The sequence below is a fragment of the Heteronotia binoei genome, chromosome 19 (assembly GCF_032191835.1).
Source record: "Heteronotia binoei isolate CCM8104 ecotype False Entrance Well chromosome 19, APGP_CSIRO_Hbin_v1, whole genome shotgun sequence".
NCBI lineage: Eukaryota > Metazoa > Chordata > Lepidosauria > Squamata > Gekkonidae > Heteronotia > Heteronotia binoei.
This window is the reverse complement of record NC_083241.1, coordinates 44,623,667-44,649,970: the sequence shown is the minus strand read 5'-3', so window position 1 is coordinate 44,649,970 and position 26,304 is coordinate 44,623,667. Positions and strand designations below refer to the sequence as shown.

General features: G+C 48.2%; 1 protein-coding gene across 1 annotated transcript in view; it reads right to left on the bottom strand.

Moving 5' to 3' along the window:
* The window catches only part of MYO1E (myosin IE), a 97,678-nt gene that overhangs the window by 21,078 nt on the left and 50,296 nt on the right, over positions 1 to 26,304 (bottom strand). Inside the window, exons 5-17 of the mRNA XM_060259911.1 lie at positions 18,433 to 18,520; positions 16,851 to 16,940; positions 15,765 to 15,896; positions 15,327 to 15,461; positions 12,056 to 12,188; positions 11,538 to 11,734; positions 10,403 to 10,483; positions 9,081 to 9,167; positions 8,453 to 8,539; positions 6,386 to 6,553; positions 5,553 to 5,638; positions 4,480 to 4,561; positions 3,666 to 3,772 (exon numbers count right to left, since the gene is read on the bottom strand). Of these exons, the coding sequence (XP_060115894.1) occupies positions 3,666 to 3,772; positions 4,480 to 4,561; positions 5,553 to 5,638; positions 6,386 to 6,553; positions 8,453 to 8,539; positions 9,081 to 9,167; positions 10,403 to 10,483; positions 11,538 to 11,734; positions 12,056 to 12,188; positions 15,327 to 15,461; positions 15,765 to 15,896; positions 16,851 to 16,940; positions 18,433 to 18,520 (1,473 nt within the window). The remainder of the gene's footprint in view (positions 1 to 3,665; positions 3,773 to 4,479; positions 4,562 to 5,552; positions 5,639 to 6,385; positions 6,554 to 8,452; positions 8,540 to 9,080; positions 9,168 to 10,402; positions 10,484 to 11,537; positions 11,735 to 12,055; positions 12,189 to 15,326; positions 15,462 to 15,764; positions 15,897 to 16,850; positions 16,941 to 18,432; positions 18,521 to 26,304) is intronic.

The window sequence follows — 26,304 nt, the reverse complement described above, 5'->3', positions numbered from 1 at the left end:
CAGGCCAAGAACTGGGAGGGGGCAGAGCGGCAATCGAAATATCCAAATTGAGTAGAAAAGGTGGGAGATGGTCCCTAGAAAAGCAAAAAACAACCATTTTAAATGACAGCAAAGCAAATCTTAAGGTGGTAACAGGGAGGCCTTCCAAGTGAGCACATGAGGCCGGTTATTCTGAATCTACCATCAGCCCCATCTCCTCTGACAGGCCGTGACCCTCCGGGGTTTCACAGGCGGCCTGATCCTTTTAATGGGAGACCGATCCTGGGGCCTTCTGCAGGCAAAGTTGGTGCTGGACCACGGAGCCCCACACCTACCCCATGTATAAGGAAATAGTTTGAGCCTGAACTCTCCCTTGATGCTAAAATGACTACACTTAGGCTCTGTCATACTTTGGTCACAATATCAGAAGACAACAGTCACTAGAGAAGGCAGGCAATCCTGCACCCTGACATGGAGAGCCCAGGCAAGCTCATTCTCATCGGATCTTGGAAGCTAAGCAGGGTCAACTCTGGCAGGTACTTGGATGGGAGGCCTCCTTGGAATACCTGAGCCGGGAGGCAGGGGCAGGCTTTACTCAGCCACTTCCAGGCCCCCAGTAAGGGTCAGTCACCAGAGGTTGCCATGACTTCCAGGTGCACACACACATGCACATAGAATATAGAAATATCCCCCCTCCAAAAGGAAAAAAGCAATCATGCTAGTGAAAGAGAAAGACCCAGCATGCAATGGATGCTGCGGCCTCCGTTCACAAGACCTGAGCACGGCTGTGAGCAATGGTCCATTGGGGGGAACATTAATTCACAGGGTTGCCTTAAGTTGGAAGTGACTTGACAGCAGTTAACACAGAGAGACACAGTTAAAAGTCTAGTCAGCCACTGAATACGCTGGTTTATTCAGCAGCCAAAATGTCACCCAACTCTAGTTCTGTGTTGTCGCCAAGGAAAGATGAGGCTTGTCGGATCTACAGCTCGTGAGTGCACAGTGGTGGAGACTCAATGAAGAGAACATTAAAACACTGCATCTTGCAACAGTTGTGTGGCCAAAAGATGCAGATGTCTACCAGGCTACAATAATATATTGGAGCTATTAAATAAAATCAGACAGATTGTGGAAAGGAGCCTCTTCAAAGATCACCTGTTCCCAGAGGAGCATTTCTAGGGGAAAGTCTTCCTTGATCCCTGTTAAAATCCTGCATTTCAGCCCTACAACCTTGGCCCCAAACCCTGATGCTCTTTAGCTGAAGAAGGTTTTACTCAGGACCGCATTTGGTTAAGTTTACTATAAGTCCTGAACTGTGGTTTTAAATTTTGGCTTTTATTTTTTTATGGGTGTGTTGTAAGCCATCTTGTGTTCCATAGGGAAGAAAGGCAGCCAATAAATGTTTTTTGGGGAAATACATAAATAATCCAGATATTTCTTTAGCTTAAAATGTTCTGGTCCCACATAAGTCAGCACCAAACTTTTTTTTTTCTTCAAAGAATAAATAGCTTTAAGAATGCATCACATATGGCTTCAAACCAAGGTCACGCCCCTTGTTCAGCCAGGCTGTGGTGTCAAACAAGAGAAGCAGCTCTAGTCAGGACTCCTGTTGAAATTAAACAGACCCACACTTCCATTTGCCTGATTCTCAAATCCTGGCCTGCAAAGGAAAGGATTTCCCCCCACACCCCACACTCTCTGCCTTTTCTCAGACAAAAAAAAAAAAACACACTCAAAGTTTGGCGTAGTTCGACACCAGCTGATACTGGCAAAGCAGCAAAAGGCATGCTACAGTTTCCCTACCAGCACCACCCGTGCATTATTCCAGATGTGACCAGGAGGGAAATCTATAAACAGGAAAAGAGACGTTGGACAACCGGCTCTTGTTACCGCTGCTCCACCAGGCAGCTGTCGAATAGGAAGGAATATCTGCACGCAGAATGCTTTTTAAAATGTACACTGCTTTTCAAAGAGTTGGCGGACAGAGGACAGGACATCTTGTACTGTTGGAGAAAGCGGCTTCTGAGCCATGGCAGTTTGAAAACTTAAAATAACTAGGGGGCACAACTTCCAGTGTCGCCGCTGGAAAAACAGCTTCCCCCCCCCAAAAATCCCTTCTGTACAGTGAGCAATGCAAAAGGAATGTCTTGATTCAGAAAGAAACCACACACACACAATGGGGAACACATCCTGTACTGAGAGAACATGCAAATGCTCAGATGGGAAAAGTTCTGCAAATTGTAGCCTGGACATCCAGGGAAAATGTGTGTGTGTCTGTGTGTGAATTAAAACTGAAGATTTTAAAAATGTCATTGGAAAGTGGAGGGAAGATTCCACAAATGTTTTGTTAAACTCAAAGTATTACCAGTTTTACTTCTCTTTGCGATCAAAATGTAGAAATTTTAGACCTGCTCCAAACATTATCTGGCCCTCCCCAATAATCTCAGCTGTGTACCAAACAATTCTAAAAGTGAATTCAAACATTAATGGCACACACAGGAGGGATGGGTTGTGGGCATAATCCAATGGAAAGTTCTCTAGCACAGGCCCCATTTTAATGGCTGGGAGGCATTGCAAGAGCACTGCCGTGGGGTTGCCACTGGGCAGGATCAGGATCCGGATCCGTAATGAGAAAACAGACTGCAGCTCAAATCCAGATCCTTGAGAGGACAGTATGTACAGGGCTGCTCTCAGCATAACCCTTTCCATTTTCATTTTGTAAGTTGAGGATACCCAAAAGAGTCTGAGAACAAGTCTGCAATTGTCTGGTCTGCCTACCACATCCTTAGGATGGTCCCCTGCTATGACTGTCAGAGGCAACCTACATCTGCATACGATGTCATTTTGAGCTAAACCTCAAGCACTGGATTCTCTCTCAGATTCTTACATGTTAATTCTTTCCCAGTGCTCAGCGCAGAGACTGGCTCACTGGAAGAGCATCTGCTTGGCATGCAGAAGGTCCCAGGTTCAACCCTCGGCATCTCCAGTTGACAGTCCAGGCAGTAGGTGATACCGGAGACCTCCCTCCGCCTAAGACCCTGGAGAGCTGCTGCCCATCTAAGTAGACAGTACTGACCTTGATAGACTGATGGTCTGATTCAAGACAAAGCAACTTAATGTGTTTATCTGCTTTGCATGCAGAAGGTCCCAGTTTAAATCCCCAGCATCCCCAGCTCAAGGGATCAGAGTGGTCAATAATATGAAAGATCTCTGCTGGAAAGCAGCCACCGGCTGATCAACGGTTTGGTTTGGTATAAGGAAGCTTCATGTCTCCATGTCTTAGAGGAGAGGGGCTGTGGCTCAGTGGCAGGGAATCTGCTTGACATGCAGAAGTTCCCAGGTTCAATCCCCATCGTTTCCAGTAGCAGGTGATGGGAAAGAAAGCCTGGAGGGTCACCTCCAGCTTGAGTGGACTTCGATGGACGATGGTTTGATTCAGTATAAGGCAGCTTTGGGTCTTCATGACTTCCCTCAGGAGGAAGAGCCTCGAGTGGTGGAGAATTAGGATGCAACCCATTATGTGCTTATGACAATGGCAGAGGTCAAGCACTCTCTTAGAAGAGGCACAGAGGGGGAATCCTTCTTCCACAATGGCACCGACTTGCAGGGCACTCACAGAGGATCTCGGAAGAGCCCCCACCCATTCCTTGTGTTCCTGCCCCCCCCCCTCCCCAGCTTGTTTGTACCTGCTCTCTTCCCAGTCTCGAGGCTTTTTGGTTTCGTTGGGCTTGATGCAGCGGATATAGTGAGGAGTGCACTTCATCAGGGTGCCCACGAGGTCATTGGCTTGCTTCTGCAAAAGCAGGAGGGTGTGGAGATCACCAGACAACGTCAGCAAGTTTCTACACAGCCACTTCTTAAGAACGCCCCCCCCAGCTGCAAAACTCCACTATTCCTCCCCCTTGCTTTTTTAATTAGAAAGTCATTCCACTCCATTCTTGAGTATGAACAGTTATCCCAAGAGAACTTCATAATGCTGATGCACAGCAAACAGTTTTGCTGACCCCCACCCCGTCTTGGAGAAAAGAAAGCTCGCGATTTGTGTCAAACAACAGCTCTCTCTCCTAGAAGTTTTGGCTGTGCTCCAAAGTGGCTGTTACATATGCAGCTTTCCCACAGGGATCAACAGGTGAGCCAGAATTCCACCCTACAGGTGTGCAGTTTGGCTGGTACAGGTGGGAAGGAGTGGCCTGGAGCTGGCGAGGAGGGTAAACAGCAGGTTTCAGAATCTCCCATGGATGAGGAGTGCCAAGATACACACAGGATCAGAATCCCGACACTGAAAACCTGCAGGGATTCCTGCCCAGGTCGCCCAGCAGAATCCTCGCTGAAGGTTTTTGCTTGTATTGCCATAAGCCAAGGAGGCTAAAGGCAAAGTTTTGTAGTTTGTTTTAGGGAAACTTGAAAGTTCAAGAACTGGGAATGGGATATCCCTGAGGGTCCGGCTCTGCTCTCAAGACTGTGGCCCCAGACTGACCTCACCACCAAAACAGAACATACCTTAATTTTGCTGCCAGCGGTCGTAGGTCGGCCTTTCTTGTCGGCTTGGAGGTTTTCTGGAAAGAGAGCCTTTATAAAAGGCCTGCAAGAAGCAGAAGCAGAAATCCATCAGCCAGCATGCCGCCAGAGAACAAAAAGACGTTTTTGGCACCAAAAGAAACCAGACAGATTCAACAACACGCATTAAACGGTCTGGCTCTGCGTGACTCTCTTCCTGCTCGTGTTTCCATCAGCCACAAAGTGGAATGGAGAAAGGCTTGTATAGCGGATGAGCAGGCAACAACTTGGTAAATAAAGTTCAATATTGGCAAGTGTTAAGGTGACGCACACTGGAAGGAGAACTCTAAATAAATGCTAACGGGGTCCGAACTGGCTGAGACTGAAACTGAAAGAGATCTTAGGGTTGTGGTGGAAGGCTCAATCCAGCTCAGCACTGCTGAAGAAGTCAAACTCCAGGCTAGGAATTATCAGGATAGGGGTTGAAAACAAAATGGCCAATATTATAATGCCCTCGTGTACAGCTATGGCATGGCCTCTTTTGGAATACTGTGCGCAGTTCTGGTCACCTTTTCTCAAGGCAAAGCTCCGCATAACACCAACGATCTGGCCAGTTTGATGTAGTGGTTAAGTGCAGAGGACTCTTACCTGGGAGAACCGGGTTTGATTCCCCACTCCTCCACTTGCACCTGCTAGAATGGCCTTGGGTCAGCCAGAGCTCTTGCAGGAGTTGTCCTTGAAAGAGCAGCTGCTGTAAGAGCTCTCTCAGCCCCACCTACCTCACAGGGTGTCTGTTGAGGGTGGAGGGGGGGGAAGGTAAAGGAGATTGTGACCGCTCTGAGACTCTTAAGATTCAGAGTATAGGGTGGGATATAAATCCAATATCATCTTCCTTGCCTACATTCAGTGTAGCCATAGCGAGTTCCTTTTTGCTGTTATTTGGCATTCTAAAAGGGAAACGAGGCAGGCATGTGGTCTCCCCCTCCAGATGAGTGATGTGTGGGCAAGGCCAAGGGAAATGGGGAACTGACTCCTGCCTGGAGCCACCTTAAGGGCCAGGAAGCCATCTTACGTACAATTCACTGCTCTGCATGAGTTCAATCAAGTCCATGAACAGAACGTCCCGGTTCCTCTCGCAGAATCCGTCCATGTCATAGGACACCTGAGGAAAAGAGCAGCAGAGGGGTTGCTAGACCTGCGGACAGAAAACGGTCCTTACAGCAAATTTTGGAGGGGGGGGTGGGGCGAGAAGCTGTTTGCATCTGAAACAGCAAACTGAACAATCCATGCAAGAAAACACCAATTCAAAGCACTGAGGCCACTGTTTGCTTTAGCAAAATGGTTCTGGAGGGGGTGACGCATTGAAGGAACAGAGAAGGAGCAGAACAGGCTCTCTCCCCACCCCGAATTGCCCCACTCAATTATTTTTCTACCCCCCAAGAGAGGAAGGGGTGTTGCCTGTGCCATGGAAGCTCGCTGGGTGACCTTGGAAGCCACTTTGGGTCTCCGCTGGGAAGAATGGAGGGATGTAAATGAATTAACTAAATTAAAAAAAACGAGCAGGGAAGTGGCAGGCAGGAAAGGGGCGTTCCCCCTCCCCTGGATCACCACTTGCCACCAGTTCCACTCTCGCCAGTTTCCCCTCCAAAGATGCCACTCTTCCGAATCAAGCAATTATTTCAGGACTTCAACACGCACTCGGGAGGCAAATGCCCTGAAATCTCTGGCCAAAACTAAGGTTTTATGTGGGTGGGCTAAAAAGCTGGGCTGCTCCTCCCCACTTGCAGCAAAGGAGATCCTGAAGGCCCACAGCAGTCTCTCCTAGCAGAGGCTGAGGGGCTGGACCTGAGGACGCCTCTGAACTCAGCCTGGCACCGAACCCCCCTTGAAGAGATCATTGCCCACACACCTTCCCTGCGTAATGGTGAATGATGAAGCCCTGGTTCCAGCTGTTGAAGTGCTCGTGGGTCCCAATCTGCATCTGCAGCTTCTGCAGCAGTGTCTGGTCGGCCCCCTCCCCCACAGCATGCATCGTGGCACAAACATCGTCCAGGATACTCATGATGCCCGGAGGGTTCTGAAGCGATGGAAGGAAGGAAGGAGCAGGGGGGAGGAAGAAACAAAAGCAAGTTATTTGCACGCAACTCTACCCAAACCAAGTCATACGTAACAGACCTTTCTTCAATTTTGTCCTTGGTGTCTATATATAGGCCCTGTACGAAGAGCCCTGTAAGCTCCAGGAGGATTGGCTACATCAGGGGGTGTGGCCTATTATGCAAAGGAGTTCCTGCTAGAATTCCACCCCTGATTAGGCCACGCCCCCCTGATGTGGGCAATCCTGCAAGAGCTTACAGGGCTCTTCTTACAGGGCCTACTGGAAGCTCCAGGAGGATTGGCTACATCAGGGGTGTGTGGCCTAATATGCAAAGGAGTTCCTGCTAGAATTCTATCTCTGGACCCTGTACAAAGAGCCCTGTAAGCTCCAGGAGGATTGGCTACATCAGGGGGTGTGGCCTATTATGCAAAGGAGTTCCTGCTAGAATTCCACCCCTGATTAGGCCACGCCCCCCTGATGTGGGCAATTCTGCAAGAGCTTACAGGGCCTACTGGAAGCTCCAGGAGGATTGGCTACATCAGGGGTGTGTGGCCTAATATGCAAAGGAGTTCCTGCTACAAAAAAAGACACAGACAGATAGATAGAAAGACAGAGAGAGAGAAAGAGAATTTGTTTTAAATTAGATACAAAAAAAGGAGGAGAGAAAGCAGGAATAACAACCACTACAAACAAGACAAAAGCAAACATAAAAAGTAAATCATCTAAATTACCAACATAAAGAACAAGATGATAAGAAAAATACCTAGAATGCAAGGAATACTGTTGCATCAATGTTTTGACAGAGAGCTTAACATTCAGCATATTTTGGAAATTAACCTTACAGGCATGGCTGAGAGAGAGAGAGAGAAAGAGAAAATATTGATGGCCTTAAGGATTCTTATTTTCCCATTAATTATTCTTTATGTACTTCATACTTAATTTCCCCCCATAATTTGAGGAAAGGATTGGATAAATGTTGACTGCCTCTTTGATTTGTATATAAGATAAAACCATGCCATGATTTGAAAAAAGTCTGACATTTTGGCTTTAACTTGATTGCTCTAAGTTGATATGTCAGTTTTTCTGCCACGGCTGTTTACCATAGCTTAAGATACCAAAAATGTAGTGTTAAAAACTCTGCAGATTTCCAACTTTCTGACCAGCAGAGACGGATCAGGGTTTGCTTTGGCTCCATCAGAGGCAGCTGAAGTGTCATGCTCACAACCAGCCACAAAAAACTTTGATTTCTTCACAGTCTGCCCTTCTTGGACCTGGCAGTGTTGACCTGTTTGCCCAAGCGTGCCATTTCTCTGCCAAGCGAGAGCATAATAACCCCTGGGTGCCCTGAATCACCATTGGGCATTGCATTTTAATTTCACAAAATGATTCTGCAGGGACGAGCTTCCAAAGAATTCTGCCTGGTTGATTAGGGACCAAAGACATCTTTTGCAAGGGAAGCCCACGAGACTGGCTGCGTTCTGTGGGAAGTCATCCTGCTGCTCTCTGTTCCCCGAGGACCTCTGCTCTCAAAGCATGCTCTGCAGCCTCTACCTGGGGCACAGAACCATCCCTAGAGGAGCTCTCCTAGCCTTCCGTAGCTCTCACAGAGCTGTCCTGAAAGGGCAACTTCTGGGAGAGCTCTCTCAGCCCCACCCACCTCACAGAGTGTCTGTTGTGCAGGAAGAAGATAAAGGAGATTGTAAGCTGCTCTGAGACTCTGATTCAGAGAGAAGGGCGGGGTATAAATCTACAGTCGTCTTCTTCCTTCATCTGGACAGAAGTGCACAAAAACTGACTTTAAATATTACACCTTGAGCATGCGTGTATGAAGTTCAGACTTGGCTAATGGACAGCAGGGGTCTAAACCCTATGACCGCTCACCACTTTGTTCTCTATGAGATCGCACACAATCTTATTGTTGAAATAATCGATTGGCGTCCAGCGGATTCCTTCTTGCACGTATTCTTCCTGCAACACAGAGAGAAGAAGGGGAGGCATGGCAGTGCTGTTCTGCAGGGAGAAGCAGACATACAAAATGGCAGGCAACAGGGAAAAATTATAAAAATCCTTTTTCCTTCCCCTTTCCAAAAAAGAAAGACAGTGAGGAAATGGAGAAAACACAAGTTCTTCCACTGGAACAACGGTGCCAACACAAACGTAACCGGCTGCAGTGTTCTATTTCGGATGGGCGAGTCAGCATCCATGGGGGGGGGGGGGAGGGAGGGAGAGGAGACGATCACATGACAGGCTGATTATTACTCCAGTGCAGGAGGGGTCATTGTATTGGAGGATGAATGTGCCTGGAGCCCAGCCCTGTGTTTACTTCCACCCTTTGGCTTAGCTAACCACAACAGCTCTCTCGTGCTCTCTCAGTCCTGCTTGGCAAGGCAACTTTTTTATTGTCAACAGCTGGCGTCCCATCCCACCCTCGAAAGAAGGATGGCCACAGCTAGCTCTTGTGCAGCCCAGCTCAAGCATGCCCCCCCCACCGGAGGGGGGGTGTTTTTACCTGCTCCGCCTTCAGCGTCAGCTCAATGAAGATCTGCTGCAACTTCTCATTGACAAAGTTGATACAGAACTGCTCAAAGCCGTTTTTCTGGGAGGAATGGGAGAAAAACTGCTCAGTGTTGTTGGCTTCTATTTAACCCAAAGAGGTCAGACTCCACTTCCTCTGCAGGTTTTGCAATCTGCTTCGGTGACTTCAGCAGCTGACCTTTATATCATGCTGTGAAGCTCACTAGAGAGTTCTGCAACACACGGCTCTCCAAATCCAGTTCCAAGACAGAGCGTTTGTTAAGGGAACTCCCGCTTACAGAACATCCACTTTTGGGTTACAGAACATCCACTTAGAAGAGCATCCTTTCTACTGCTTCTTCATGCAGATCCTAGATTTTGCATTGATTCCAGTGAACAGTTGGATTTAAAATGATTCTCATTTCTAATCAAAGACTAAAACAACTTAGCGGGGGAGCACATGCATTGCATGCAGTTGGGAGCAGGTCTGGGGAAAGGCCGCTCTCTGCCTGAGTCCCTGAAGATCCACTGCCAGTCAAGAGCAGATAACAGTCCACTGAAATAACTGACAGTGCTACTTGGAGAGAAGGATAGAGCACGTTTTTATCTCGTGTGCTCTGATGTGTTCTTGAAGCACTGCACTGCATGCGCATCCCAACAACCCACTTTCCCAACATTATCACACCTTCGAACTCGAGATCGGGATCACAAGGAGTCCCCAGAGGCAAAGGAGAAGTTAACTCCTTGCCAGCAGTTTCTCCAAGTGCACCCCCATTACTTTCTCCCCTCCAAAGTACTCTAGATACTCCCCTCTAGAGTAGGAATATCCTGCTTCAGGGACTGTTTCGCAAGCCTCCCTTCCACACCAACCAGAAGAGGTGGGCCAGTTCTCAGTGCCAGCCCCCACAAGCTGCTGTGCAACAAACACCTCGCCAGAGAGGTGCGCTGGCCCCCTCACTATCAGCCTTTAGGAGGCTGCTGAAGACGATTTTATTCAGGTTTAGATTGGGTTCCGTTCAGTTGCATTCCTCAGTGGTAATTTAAAACGTGGGATTTATCTATTTCACGTAGTCTTGTTCTGTTTTATCTACGTTTGTAAGCCACTGTGAGCTCCAACAGGAAGAAAGGTGGCTTGTAAGTGTTTTAAACACGTAAATAAGAGGCCCACCCTTTGGCAACCATTTGCAGTCCTCGTGTTGCAGGCTCTAGAGAGCCTCTCAGTCGCAGAGGAGAATTCCTTCCTTCTGCCCAAGGATACAAATATTTTGGCTGCTCCCCCCCCAAAAAAAACCAGTTCATAACCATCTTATGCTTTACCTGAAATATTTCAAAACCATAGATGTCCAGGACACCAATGTTGTATTCTTCATGATCCTTTTCCATCGCCTTATTAATGGACTGGTAAACAGACAGAGAAAAGAGATGCACAAGGAACCATACGAACATCCAACATTGTAAACCTACTTTGGCTTCTGAATCTGATGTTGGTTTGCAGTCCACGCCTGAACACCCACACCTCTCCAGGATTTGGTTTTTGCTTCCTGGTGTAAAGTTGCAAAAAGGGCATCGTGTGTGGTCTTAGCTCCACTCCGGCCCACAGGTGTCCCAACCCGTCGCTCAGGCAATTAATATCCACATCCATATGCATTTAATGAGAGCAGCAAAGACCTGTCCTTTGGAAGGGCAAGTCTAAAACAGCTCCCTCCTCATCTTTTTCGCTCCGTCTTTCAAACCAAAGGATCAGTTTGTCTAACATGGCTGATGGCTCACCGTGAATCTCTCTGCCGTAAATTTGTCCAAGCTCCTGTTAAAGCCATCTAAGCCAGTGTCCATCACCACTAAGGAAACATCTTGTAGCAGCAAGTTCTGCAGCCAACTGTGTGAAGGACCACCATCTTGCCCCATCTCCCTTTTCATTGAAGGATTCCCCCCCCATCTGCTGATTCACGGAAATATTTTAGCTATATAGGGGCTTAAAGTTAGCTTTTCTGATCATATGACATTTGGAAATTACTTTATTTGATTATGAGTAGCCACCTCGACAGTAATCAAAAGCACTGGATGTAAAATGTTAGATAAACGTGGAAATAAATTGTTGTCTTTTGGTTTGAAAACTATGGTCTTGAACTAACTTAGGTCACCCTAATTTTGACCTGTCATCTACAGTTCTATTTAGCAGTATGTCTGTTCCTTATAATGGCTCCAGCTTTCATTCTTTCAAACCTGTGCCCCATCCTTCCCCAGAGAAATCCAGGCCGGCATCCAAGGATCTCCACCCTTCCTCTTTCTGTTTTCCCAACAGATTTGCAAAGTAAGCTAGACTGAACACTTGATCCAGTGATCTTCAAAGCTTAGCATGGATTTGAACCTGGATCTCTCTGGCCCTAGTACAGAACACTAATCACTACCCCATACTTCTGGGGGAGGGGAGAAATGCTGAAGGACCACTTACATCCACCAGGTAATCAAAGACTCTTGCATGAAGCGCCTTGGCCAATGCATCTCGGGTGTAGCACGCTTGCTCCACATTGAGGGTCACGTTGATGGATTCTGATCGCCCGCCCCACTTGCTGTCCATTTGCCTGCTGGTCAGTTTCTCTTTCAGTCGGCTCTGGTCGATGCCCAGGAGAAAAGCTGGGAAAGCCAAGACTACCAAAAAAGCAGCAGAGAGAGACCCAAATTAGCAACTGTGAGCGTAAATACATTGCTCTTATGCAGCACGCAAGGCTTCTGGAGTAGCATTTCCTGGTGCTCATCTCTCATTACAACATTGCCTAGGTTGGGAAGAAAACTATAAGCATCTCTGAGGGTGCACCAATCCCTTGAGCGCACACATCCCTCCTTTGTGGAACAAAACCAGCAGGTCTGGAAGGAAAGCAGAGCATGCCAGAGTCTGGCGGATTGACCAGCATTGCAACATCATCCAGGCTTCCCAGATCTGATGCATTTGCATCCCCCTGGACTACCTACACTCTTCGCTCTCCACCGCGGCATAGTTGCCAACTTCTTTGAAGCTGATGTTGCCCAAGTGAAGGATTCCAGCTACGATCTGCAGCACCAACGCCTGCTCCTCTGCAAAGATCCCAATCACATTCATGGCATGCTGGAAAAGTCACAAGATGAAGAATTCAAAGGCCTGCATGTTGTTTTTGTGGTATGGTTGGCTTCTAGTGATGGGGAATACTCTGCCTGGGGCAGTGATGCTCTGTATTCTGGGTGCTGGAGGGAGCAACAGTGGGAGGGTTTCTAGTGTCCTGGCCCCACTGATGGCCCTCCTGATGGCACCTAGGTTTTTTGACCACTGTGTGACACAGTGTTGGACTGGATGGGCCACTGCCCTGATCCAACATGGCTTCTCTTACGTCCTATGTCTGGGACAGTGATGTTCTGTATTCTTGGTGCTTGGGGGGCAAGAGCGGGAGGGCTTCTGGAGTTCTGGCCCCGCTGGTGGACCTTCTGATGGCCCCTGGGTTTTGGCCACTGAGTGGCAAATAATGTTGGACTGGATGGGCCATTGGCCTAATCCAACATGGCTTCTCTCATGTTCTTGTGTCCACTTAGGGAGACCTATCTGGCATGGACCAGAGCCCAGGCCTTTTCCCTCTGTGGAAGAGGCACCGCCAGGCCTGCCTGTTTGCCAGGGCTTTTGAGAGGGTCTAAATTGGAAGGCATCTTTTAAGGGGGGGAGGAGGGAAGAGATTTGGGGCTTGTTATTTTGTTTTTAACTCTTCTTGTAAGCCACCTAGAACCACAAGATGGGATATAAATGCTTTAATAAATAATGGTGAGCCCTTGGATTCGTTCACACACCCTGACACTGGTACTACTCGGAACTGCCACAGGAGGTGGTCGCGGCTACAAGCATAGACAGCCTCAAGAGGGGACTGGATAACCATACAAAGCATACAAAAAGGCCAACGCCATGCTGGGAATTATTAGGAAGGGAATTGAAAACAAATCCGCCAGTATCATAATGCCCCTGTATAAATCGATGGTGCGGTCTCATTTGGAGTACTGTGTGCAGTTCTGGTCGCCGCACCTCAAAAAGGATATTATAGCATTGGAGAAAGTCCAGAGAAGGGCAACTAGAATGATTAAAGGGTTGGAACACTTTCCCTATGAAGAAAGGTTGAAACGCTTGGGACTCTTTAGCTTGGAGAAACGTCGACTACGGGGTGACATGATAGAGGTTTACAAGATAATGCATGGGATGGAGAAGGTGGAGAAAGAAGTACTTTTCTCCCTTTCTCATAATACAAGAACTCGTGGGCATTCGATGAAATTGCTGAGCAGACAGGTTAAAACGGATAAAAGGAAGTACTTCTTCACCCAAAGGGTGATTAACATGTGGAATTAACTGCCACAGAAGGTGGTGGCGGCCACAAGTATAGCCACCTTCAAGAGGGGTTTAGATAAAAATATGGAGCAGAGGTCCATCAGTGGCTATTAGCCACAGTGTGTGTGTATATATAAAAATTTTTGCTACTGTGTGACACAGAGTGTTGGACTGGATGGGCCATTGGCCTGATCCAACATGGCTTCTCTTATGTTCTTATGTAAAGCAGAGGTCCATCAGTGGCTATTAGCCACAGCTTATTGTTGGAACCCTGTCTGGGGCAGTGATGCTCTGTATTCTTGGTGCCTGGAAGGGGCAACAGTGGGAGGGCTTCTAGTGTCCTGGCCCCACTGGTGGACCTCCTGATGGCGCCTGGTTTTTTTGGCCACTATGTGACACAGAGTGCTGGACTGGATGGGCCACTGGCCTGATCCAACATGGCTTCTCTTATGTTCTTAGTGGCACAAGGATGAAAAACAAACATTGCAGGCAATCCCAGAGTCGAAGCCAAGAGGTTTTACAAGGGGTGAATCCAGTCCAGACCTCTCCAACTGAGACACAAGATCCTCCCCCACTGCAAGCTCCTTGGAGCAGGGACCTTGTCTGCTTTGCCAAATATATCTTAGCCAGCTCTGCGGCGTTAGCACACAGGCCCCGCAGAAAGGACGTGCCTCTGTTCCAAAGCAGGAAAGGGGTCTTGCTGGCCATGCCTCCAGTGAGAACCGTAAACTCCACAGGCCACCTGGAGCTCAAGGACTGAACATGGGGCAAAGTCCCTGCACCTGGCCCCACCTTCCCAGTGTGAGGGGAGAAGGCAGATGCAATTTAAAGAGATCGAGGACAGGCCCACACTCAGCGGAGGCTGAAATAAAGCACCGGTGTCCTCACACAGAAAATGCCCTTCATTTGTGTACATTACAATCTGTTTTCTTGCCTCCAGGTGAAAGTCCCTTGACTCTACTACGTTTTAAGAGGTTGGCACTGCTGTTTCCTGCCCCCTGCCTATTTCCTTCCATGCAACGTGTTGGAAGGCTAATTTAGCGTTTTCGGCTAAACATTAGGAAGAGCTTCCTGGCAGACAGCTCCTCAGTGGAACAGGCTTCCTCGAGACGTGGTGGGCTCCCCTTCCTTAGAGGTCTTTAAGCAGAGGCTAGATGGCCACCTGGCAGCAATGCTGGTTCTGTGAATGAGGCAGATCGTGAGAGGGAGGGCAGGAAGGGCTGCATCAGGGCTTAGTTCTCGTGGCCCTTTCTTACGTGCCCAGGGAAATGCTGATTGACACTCTGGGGTCAGGCAGCCGTTTTTCTCCAGGCCAGTTTGGCCCAGGGATCCTGGTGGTTTTTGCCATCTTCTGGGCATGGAGCCTGCAGGGGCCACTGGGTATGTGTGTGTGTGTGTGGGGGGAAGGTATTTGTGAACTTCCTGCATTGCGCAGGGGGTTAGACTAGATAACTCTGGAGGTCTCTTCCAGCTCTATGATTCTAAAGTTTTGCAGCTCTGACCTGGGATACCCTGGATTTCCTCAATGAGAAGATCTGGCCTAGCATCCCTAACAGAACACTTGCTCATGCCACGATCGATCACAGAGAGGCGACAAAAGAGATCTGGACGTATTCCAGCCAGCACTCTAGTTCTGCACAAGAACCAGTGAACTATGAGGGTCTTCTTAAGAACAAGCCCTAGAAATCTCTGCTGTTTGCTAATGGAAAGACTCCTCTACAGGCCACAAGTTTAGACTGCGTGCAATGGAGATTTTCAGGAATCTGCCCATCCTAGCCAACACCTCTTTCATTCTCACCTACTTTGGAAATGGAGGAGGATGCTGCCCCTTGGAGGAAAAGGGGGCGGACTGATGAAACTGCATGCTGCATTTCAATGGGAAACTTTTGGAGGGGGAATCATTACCAATGTTTCCTGGAAGTCAGATCTGTCATTAATGTCTTCCACTTTGTAGGATCCAGAGAGACTCAAGTAGTAGTAATAGTCCATGCTGGTGATGCCCAGGCTTGTCTTCTGCTGCCCGGAAGCACCTTCGATCAGCTGCAGAAGGAAGAAGCAGAAACGGAATGGTCAGCCACAGGTGGCACAGCCCACGGCCACGAGGAAAGGAGGCCCAGCCCACAGCTCCAGTCCCAGCTTGACCACCATCCACTCCTGGGCAACTGAAATCCCACAGAGGGGGAGCAGCTTCTGTTCATTCATCTCAATTAACGAAGGAAGACTTTGTGGTGGATCGTGCCCCATCATTCCCCTGAGAAACCCTGGCCCGACAGAACTGCGGAAGAGCTGTGCTAAATACTGGCAGCTTTAAAATAAATAAATACAAACAAACCGAGAACAAACCTGATAAAAAATGTGGAAGCTTCGCTCGCCAGGATTTCTCATGACTACCCGTGACTTTTCCAGCAGGAAGTTGGAAATCTTGCCCCCATCGGGTTCCCCTCCTGGGCTAAACTGGATCTCGAAGTATTTCCCCTGAAACAAACAGGAATGGGAATGGTTGTCAGTGGATGAAGTAAATATTAACTCCTTTGGTCATTCGACAACAACATTGGATTTATATTCCACCCTCCACTCTGAATCTCAGAGTCTCGAATAACTCACAATCTCCTTTATCTTCCTCCCCCACAACAGACACCCTGTGAGGTAGGTGGGGCTGAGAGAGCTCTCAAAGAAGCTGCCCTTTCAAGGACAACCTCTGCCAGAACTCTGGCTGACCCAAGGCCATTCCAGCAGCTGCAAGTGGAGGAGTGGGGAATCAAACCCGGTTCTCCCAGATAAGAGAGCTCTGGCTGACCCAAGGCCATTCCAGCAGCTGCAAGTGGAGGAGGGGGGAACCAAACCCGGTTCTCCCAGATAAGAGTCTAAACACTTAACCACTACACCAAATTGGCTCTCGTAGAGTTGCCATAAATCAGCGAAGGAGAAGAAGAGATGACTAGATTTATACTCCACCCTTCACTGGAGCCTCAGAGCGGCTTACAATCACCTTCCTTTCCTCTCTCCTTAACAGGCACCCTGGGAGGCAGGTGGGGCTGAGAGAGCTCTGAGAGAATGGTGACTGGCCCAAGGTCACCCAGCAGGATTCAGGTGGAGAAGGAGAAGGGAATCAAACCCAGATCTCCAGATTAGATTCCACCCCTCTTAACCACAACACCAAACTGGCTCTTGTAGAACAATGGGTCAGTCCCTTGTATGTTCCTCAGCCTTTTACTAGAACACCGGAAGTTCTTCTGCAGCATCCCCACAATTGTCCTCCACACTCGCCCTCCCAGACTCAATATGTTGTTGCTGCTATCCTGAAATTCAAGATTTCCAGCAGCCCACCAAAGTCTGCCTGTTCAGCCCAGAGGAGGAGGAAGCCTCTTATTCTGTCCCTCTTCAAACCTTAGAGATGGGGATGCCGGCTGCTGAAAAAGGAGGACTTACAAATCGGCTGGAGTTGTTGTTCCGCACCGTCTTGGCGTTCCCGAAAGCCTCCAAAAGTGGGTTGGACTGCAGAATGATGTCCTTGACGTGCTGGGAAAAAAGTTAACCAAAGATAAACTTGAAAGATGCTCGTGCTGCCTGATAACTGAGTCCTGTAGGCAGCTTACAAAATATTAATAAAAACACCCCGAACACAGACAGTCAAAAAAATCAGTAGGCAAAATTACTGCAAACTTAGTTTTGCAGCAGCGGAAATAGTCAAAACAGACAGTAAAACTGGGGACACACACACATTTTCACTGAGTGCCTAAGCCACGTGACATGAAGCAGAGGCAGAATTCCATTGGTGAGGACCATCACTGAGAAGGCCCTGTCTCTGGTGGCTGTAACTGGGACACAGTAAATGCCCATGTAGGGAGCCTTTCTGTAAGAAGCCGATTCACCAAAGGCTCATGGATAAATGGGTCCACTTTTCATTTGTTCTGGCAAGGTTGCCAATCTTAAAAAGGAACCAGTGGCTCAAAGAACATATCTGGGAAGGGGAGAGGTTATGCTCAGTGGAAGAGCCTCTGCTTGGCACTCAGAAGGTCCCAGGTTCAATCCACAGCATCTCCAGTTGAAGAGGACCAGGCAGGAGATGATGGGAAAGACTTCAGCCTGAGACCCTGGAGAGCAGCTGCCAGTCTGAGTAGACAATACTGACCTTGGTGGACCAAAGGGAGTCTGATTCAGTATAAGACAGCTTTGTGTGTTCATGTATTATAGGGGAGGGACCATGGCTCAGTGGAAGAGCCTCTGCTTGGCATGCAGAAGGTCCCAGGTTCAATCCCCGGCATCTCCAGTTGAAAGGACCTGGTGGTAATCAGGAGAAAGACCTCAGCCTGAGAACCTGGAGAGCTGCAGCCAGTCTCAATAGAATGGTTAAATAGGTCTCTTATAGAAACTGGAGGAGGAATCACTTGCACGCACTTGCACACACACTTCTGCAGCAATCATGGAAACCCATCTCAGTTTAGCTACTTATTTCTTTGTGGGCGTGGCTTTTGAAGAAACGGGTGGTTGGATTTGCTCAAAATAACTTAAGCGGTTGTGGGTTTTTTAAGGCACAAGTAAAGCTATTCCAGAAATTTTAAAAGGACACACATTTCCAGTTTTTTCCTCCTCTGGCTACCGATGCAGACAAAAGCCAGTAGACTGCTATCACCGTTGACCACGGCACAGGCACAAAGGGTATAATTGACATGAGTTCCGTAAACCAAATAAATTATAGGGAGCAAAGGGGTAGCTAAAAGCAGTTGCCTAGTAGAAGGAACTTCCGGTCTCTGCACACCCAAGATGAGGAAGGTGATCTTTATCCCATTAGATGAAGAAGGAAGTGATGGTGCCCCAAATTAACCGGGCTCTTCACCCCACTTCAGGTTCCAGTTATCCTCTAAGCATCTGAACCAGTGACACAAAAGGGAGCATCGGTCAGAAATAGCCAGCAGGACAAACAGCCACAAAGCTTGGCATTTGGTGTGCAGATGGTAACTGTTGTCCCATATCCTCCTCCCAGGCCACCCACTTCCTAGCCTCCACTCACCTGCACTTTGGGGCCTCCTCCTGATATTTTGGAGATGTAACTCATAATGTACTTGGCAGCCACCGTCTTCCCAGCACCACTTTCCCCGCTAGGAAATAAAAACAGATACACTTGAAGATGTTCCAAGGACCCAAAGCTGATCCAATCAATCAATTTCACTGTACTGGGAAGTTGTTTTGCTACAAAGCTCCTTAGTGAAGGATCCGCCTCCCTGTTGAGTTTCAATGAAGATTGCCAACTCTGAGTGAGGACATTCCTGAAAATTTGAGGGTGGAACCTGGGAACAACAGGGGAGGGAAGGAAGCGCCACAGGGATGTCATGCAGAGAGCCCACCCTCCCAAGCTGCCGTTTTCTCCAGGGGAACCAATTTCCATTGTCTGGAGAGCAGCTGTAATGCTTGCTGGGGGATCTCCAGCCACCACCTGGAGGCTGGCAAGCTGAGTCACAATGGTTTGCTGCTGTGGAGTGCCAGAGGAGTAACTAGGAAAGTTTTCATATATTTCTCCCTTTTATCTTTCTGGAGAACTTCAGATTTCCCCTGGAAGCAAAGCAAAGTTTTTTGGTTTTTTTACTGTGCATCTCTTACAAAAACCACTCTGCCTTCCTTGAGATCTGCAGTCTGAGTTTTAATCCCAGTTTATCGACCAGGATCCAGATGACTTGCTCAAACCAAACAGCAAGGGTCAGACATGACAATCTTTAGGACCAGAACTGGATCTGAGGACTGTCCATGCTGACTTGCAAGGTTGCCAGCCTCCAGATGGGGCCTGGACATCTCCCAGAATTACAAGTGATCCCCCCAGAGGACATAAATCAATTCCCCTGGAGAAATTGAGGTTCCCTGGAGTCTGCTTTGGAGGGCGGACTCTCGGGCATTGCATCACTGCTGAGCTCTCTCCTTCCCCAGGCTCTACCCCCAATCCTGTTGTCCCATATCCTCCTCCAGGGATTTCAACCAGCTTGGCTTCTCCTGGGGACTCTCCTTGAAGGGCCCTGTCTTCCCCTCTCTGGGTAATGTGGACCATCCCAGCAAAAGCCTTCTTGTAAAGTGGTTTGCTGCCTGTCTCTCTGTTGTCTCTTGCTTTTCCCATAAGTAAGAAGCAAATTGCCCTTTCTGTCTCCTGGTTTTGTCTCTCCTCAGGAAGGGATCTCCCCTAAGAAGCCATCGACTAGAAATTCAGAAGAAGCATAACGTCTTAATGCCACTGGAAGAAAGAGCGAGCGAATGCTACATGTTTCCATTTCGGCAAGTTCTATTTTTAAACATAATAAATGTTCCCATATAGAGAGAGATAAATACCAGCATTGTGTATTGAGCTTTCTAAACAAAAAGGGAGGCAGGTGGAGGCTGCTGGAGGTGGGAGAGGGAAGGGATATTTGCAAAGCTCAACGGCCACCAAGTTTCAAGAAGAAAGCTTGTTTGAGGGCCAAAACAGAAAGCATTTCTTTTAAAATATTTATCAGGATCTAAAGAAAAATGATAGCAGAGTGAGCAAGGCAGTGCTTAGAATGTCCGGGAGGCCTGGGTTCGAATCCCCACGGAAGCTCAGTGGGTGACCTTGGGCCAATCACGCACTCTCAGCCTGACCTACCTCACAGCGTTGTTGTTGGGAGGAGAAAATGGAGGAGAGGGGGAGGATGTAAACCGCTTTGAGTCCCCACTGGCAAGGAAGGCAGGGTATCGATAAATAAAATAAAATAAAAATTATATATAGGATGACAACTCTGGAAGAATAGCGGTGTACGTCCACTCCAGCAAGAACAAATTTTGGATTAATAGCATTTCATTGAAGCCTAAACTTCCATGAACATGCATCTATAGAAGGATGCTGTAGTCCAGTGGTTTCCAGCCTTTTTCGGTATGGTGGCCCACCCGTCCAAATTTACTCAGTACAGTGACCCATCCAAGGCTGGCCCAAGGGTTTTTGGCAGCGCTTTTTTATGTAGCAGGGACTCTTTTGCATATTAGGCCACACACCCCAGATGTAGCCACTCCTCCAAGAGCTTACAGGGCCTGGTTTTTGGCATCCTAGGCAAACTGTGACCTTGGCACCCATCAATTTCATCACTCCGTTCTCTGCAGTGGCCAGCCAGGTGGCTCTGAGGAACCAACCAACATCACACAAATGGTGCAGTTGCTCCCACAGTGAACTTCACACAAGGGGGATTCTGGCTTTTGCATATGGAGGGCTAGATTCCAGCCTTTGACTAACCACTCCCTCTCCATGACTCTTCTAACCAACACCACCTCTCCAAGATTCTAACAAACTCTGGCTGCAATCACACACACTAAATAATGCACTTTCAATACACTTTCCAACTGGACTTTACCAGTTCACCCAGAACAATCCAGTTGCAAAGTGCACTGAGAGTGGAGTGAAAGTGCATTATTTAATGTGTGTTGTCATGGCCTCTCTCTAGTCACCACCAGGACACATTTTACTTGAATCATATGTATATGTGATGAAGAAAAAATACCAACAAATGTATGACATGATGGAAGATACCACTTTCCAGGATCATCTCTCGGTTTCCAAAATACAAAAGTGAGCAACAGTAAGAGCGGGGCAGCCACTGCGGGGGGAGGCTGGTCTGCTGCGACCCCCTTCCAGAAAAGGCTTCATGGCCCACTTCTGGGTCCAGACCCACAGGTTGGGAAATGCTGGTATCGTCCACTAAGGCAGATGCCAGAATAAAGCTGTGCGAGTCTTCAATCTATAGGACATCTGTCCTGCTACCCACGCAGGAAGTGGCTCGCCGGTCAGAAGGCTAACATTTCCCCAGGCCCTTCCCAATCACAACGCCCACTTCAGCCACATCCAAACAGATTCTAATTATCAGGACAGTTTCCTAACATGGCTCTCCTCTATCTTTACAAAATCCTCTGCTCCAAGTGTAAGGCTGAACCAAACCCAAAGTGTTTTAAGATCTCTTCAACCACACCTGGCAGCTTTAAAAACCCTTCCATTTACTCACATCAATCACACAGCCTGTCCCGCAAGTCAAACCCTTAAAGCAATTTTAAATTTATCGACACCCAAAGTGGCTGACATCATTCTCTATTTTAAATTCACAACAACCCTGTGATGTCAATTAGGCTGAGAATGCGTGACGAGACCAAGGTCACCCCATAAACTGCCATGGCAGAGTGGGGATCCGAACCCAGTTCTCCCAGTCCAACACTCCGTCTTCACCACTACACCATGCTCACTCTACTATTATTCTCCAAGGCCTACTTGCACCTAGGAGCTTGGCACAATTTCCCCAAGTGGTTCTCAGTTCCCAGAGAGGTATATGGAAAGAAGAAGAAGAACTGCAGATTTACACCCCGCCCTTCTCTCTGAATCAGAGACTCAGAGCAGCTTACAATCTCCTCTATCTTCTTCCCCCACAACAGACGCCCTGTGAGGTGGGTGGGGCTAAGAGAGCTCTCCCAGAAGCTGCCCTTTCAAGGACAACTCCTATGAGAGCTATGGCTAACCCAAGGCCATTCCAGCAGCTGCAAGTGGAGGAGTGGGGAATCAAACCCGGTTCTCCCAGATAAGAGAGCTATGGCTGACCCAAGGCCACTCCAGCAGCTGCAAGTGGAGGAGTGGGGAATCAAACCTGGTTCTCCCAGATAAGAGTCTGCACACTTAACCACTACACCAAACTGGCTCTAGCCAGAATTCTAGCCAGAATGCTATCTCTGTTACTTTGTAGGTTTGCCAGCCTTCTTAGATTACAGCTCCTCTCCTGATATTGCAACCGATCTCCAGGCAACAGAGATCAGTTCACATGGAGAAAACGGCTAATTCAGAGGGTGGGCTCCGTGGCATCCCGTCTCATTGATGCCCACCTGGAAAGCGTCCCTGAAGTCCCTCCCCTCCCCAAACTTCATCCTCACCAGTCTCCACCCCCCAAAACTCCACGTATTTTCCAACCTGGAGCTGCCCACTCCAACTCTCCCATAGACTGTGCCGTTCCAAAGTTTCCTCCTGCATTCTTGACTGTCAGAACCGCCCACCTGGAAAGACCCCAAGCAGCACAATCACCAAGAGCTAGATTTCCATATGTCACCCCTTCTGCAGCTCAGTCACGGGTTCTCTTTGCTTCCTATCTGCAATATGAGGCCTCCCTTGCAGGGCTGTTGTGAGGATCACTAAAATAAGCCATACGCACATTTATTGAAAAAGGCATTCAGCATCATTTACATGCTGCCGTGCCATCCAAGCGCAGGGCAGAATGCTGATCCCTGCCTCAAGGAACTTACAATCTAAAATATGGCACCAGGAAGGGGAGGGAGAAAGGGAAGGGGCAAGCCAGGGGGAGGAGGTGTGTTCATCCCAATTGCACACATTTAGGCTTATTTCCAGCAGAGGAGAGAAGGTTTGTGTCAAGGGCTCCTCAGAGAAGGTGGAGTTTTGAATGAGAGGGGTGGCATCACATGGCTGGTATGGGTATACACAAAATCAACTCACACGCATGAGAAGAAATTCCAGGATTTTAAACCTGACTTCCGAAAGCTGAAGCAATCAGGACAACTATTAGGAAATGGAGCTTTGTGTCATAATTCCAGTTGCAGAGCTGCACAGCTTTGGGTAAAAACTGCCCACAATCGCCCTCTGACAGAAGAAGAAGATAAAACACATCTGCCTTCTTCAGCCACATCTGTCTCCAAACGCGGTCTGGAAAGGTCTCGCCAAGCATGGCACGGATGCCAACACACAGCAACCAACCCCAGAGACACAGTGATGAGGAAGAAACAAGACAGGGCCATCCGGTCCTCAAACAGTTAAGCCTGAGCAACTGAGTCAGCGTTTGGCAAATCCCGTCGACTCAGCAGCCCAACCGGTGGCAGCAACGAAAGCCAGACAATAAATCACAAAACCCGTTCTGCATTAGGATGATTAAAATTAAGTGAGAAGTCAAGAGAGCATTTGATGCCCACACAAGTAACCTTCTGGCAGCAGCCGAGGCTCAATCTGTCAAGTCTCGTTGCTACACAACCGAAACACAGGGATGAGGCATCTACAGGACTCCCCTTGCCAGCCCCACCGGAGGAAGCAGCCGTGAGTTGTGCGGGGGGACTCTCATCTCAGAAGGGCGAATGGGAGAAGGAGACAAGTTCCCTGCGCGCCCAATGCCTACCTCCAAGGGAATGGCTGCCAGCTGATTTAATACTGAAACTAGGTTGATCACGCACCCTTCTCCACATCTTCCTTGTGGTTTAGAAAGCAAAGCCCCCATAGCTAGACCCAGGCAGGCAGTTATGTTGGTCTGAAGCAGCAGAACAAAGTTAAAGAGTCCAGGGGCATCTCTGAGACCAACAAACCTTTATTCCAGGTGTGAGCTTTCGTGTGCACGCACGCTTCCTCAGATACATTAAAATGGAAGTTAACGCCTCATATATATGGGCAGATGCCTCTACATAGGTGAACAGCAAACTAGCATAAGTTTATAGGTCACCTAAAGCTGTTACTGCACTTGCAGTAACAGAATATCAGAATTTCCTTTATATTAATTTAAACTTTTTAATGCATGCTTTATTTGCCTGCAAGCTTTCCAAAAGTTTGCCTTAAAACATGTAAGGCCGCTTCTTCATTCTGAGCCTGGTTCATCAAGGTCAGTATTGACAACTCAGACTGGCAGCTGCTCTCCAGCACCTCTAAGGCATACCTGATCCCGTCAACTTGGTACGCTGGGATTTGAACCTGGGACCTGTATCCTAGTCAGATGCTCTGCCACTGAACTACACACACGCACCCCCTTAAACCAAAGTGCCGTATTGCAGGTCAGATCTGCTCACAGAGAAAGGCTTCTGCAGCTGGGAGGTTTTGATTCTGCTAAGCCAAAGGACGGACAATATCAGCCAACACCACTATACCAGCATTACGAGTGCCACAACCACCAAAGATTTGTTAAGATCTGTAATTTTATTGTATATTACTGTTTTAATGCTTTACAGAGAGCCCCGTGGCGCAGAATGTTAAAGCTGCAGTACTGCAGTCCTAAGTTCTGCTCATGACCTGAGTTCGATCCCCGACGGAAGCTGGGTTTTCAGGTAGCCAGCTCGAGGTAGATTCAGCCTCCCATCCTTCCGAGGTCAGTCAAATGAGTCCCCAGCTTGCTGAGGGGAAAGTGTAGATGACTGAAGAAGGCAATGGCAAACCACCCATAAAAAAGTCTGTCGTGAAAACATTGTGAAAGCAACATCACCCGAGAGTCAGAAATGACTGGTGTTTACACAGGGGACCTTTCCTTTCCAATGCTTTACATTTTGTTGTTTTTACAGGTTGTTAACCACCCTGACCCCATAATGGAGAAGAAGGAGAAGATGATGACGACATTGGTTTTATATTCTGCCTGCCACTCCGAATCTCACGGCTCACCATCTCCTTTACCTTCCTCTCCGCAACAAACACCCTGTGAGGTAGGCGCGGCTGAGAGAGCTCTTCCAGAAGCTGCCCTTTCAAGGACAACTCCTACAAGAGCAATGGCTGACCCAAGGCCATTCCAGCAGCTGTGAGTGGAGGAGTGGGGTTCTCCCAGTTAAGAGTGGGATTCTCCCAGATAAGAGTCTGCGCACTTAACCACTACACCAAACTGGAGGGTGGGATATAAAGGGAAGGAAGGAAGGAAGGAAGGAAGGAAGGAAGGAAGGAAGGAAGGAAGGAAGAGAGAAAGAAAGAAAGAGAGAAAGAAAGAAAGAGAGAAAGAAAGAAAGAAAGAGAAAGAGAGAGAAAGAAAGAGAGAAAGAAAGAAAGAGAAAGAGAGAGAAAGAAAGAGAGAGAGAAAGAAAGAGAGAGAGAGAGAAAGAAAGAAAGAAAGAAAGAAAGAAAGAAAGAAAGAAAGAAAGAAAGAAAGAAAGAAAGAAAGAAAGAAAGAAAGAAAGAAAGAAAGATTATCGCAATGGCTTCAGCAGCCTGGCACTTAGAGCAGCTACTGGACTGCAAACTTCACCAAAGTCAGGGGAAAGGGATGGCCAGTTTGAGCACATACTGATATAGACAGATGCAGAAAGTCACAGGAAAAAAACTAGGGTTCAGTTGAGGCCAGTCAGAGGAGGCACAGGGGACCCGTGAGCTGTAGCTCTTTAGAAACAGGATCAGTGGCCGTGCTTCCTGTTTCAGAGGTCCATTTTGTGCTCACTCTGTTGTGCTTGCACATTCGCAAGTGACACGCTGGTGACAGCAACTCCCTCAGCCTCTCTTGCTGCTTCCTCGGAGCAGAAGCGATCCCCTCTTAAAAACCTCTTCCTCCCCCCCCCCCATTGGAAGAGGGGCGAGCCCTTGGGTGGCCGGATGCTCCCAAACGAACCCTCTCTGGAGGGGCCATTTTTATACCATCGGTCCCTGAGGGACATTGTGACTTCCAACAAAAGTTATCCTACAGATGTGGGTGCAAACAAAGCTCATCCGGAGTGAGTGCATTCACCACAAAGCTACAGCAAAGAGGAATTTTCTGGGCAGCAACACACACAGAGCACACAACATTAACAAAGAGCCAAATTTCTAACGTCGTCACTATTTCTTTGCTCGGTCCGCGGCCACAGGCAGGCAGGATTCCTGTAAACGCTGCAGCGTGTGTTTATTTTTAAGCTTCAGAAACCAGAAATAGAAGGCAAAAAGCCACAATGATGATCCGTTGGGAAGAAAACAAGCCAGGCTGACGACACTCGGGAAATGCAGAGCAAGAATGAGAGGGCAGGGTTTGGGGGGGGGGGGGGAGCCCCAGAGGCTGCCTTTTCTCACCCTGGCCAGCCACCACCAAGAGAGATCAGGCAAAAAGATTCATCCGGGGAAGGTCAAAGAAGAGGCTGCACCGATGGATCAAGAGAGAAGGGCGACAGGACTTGGCTGGCAGCTCTCAAAAATCCAGCTGATCTCTGG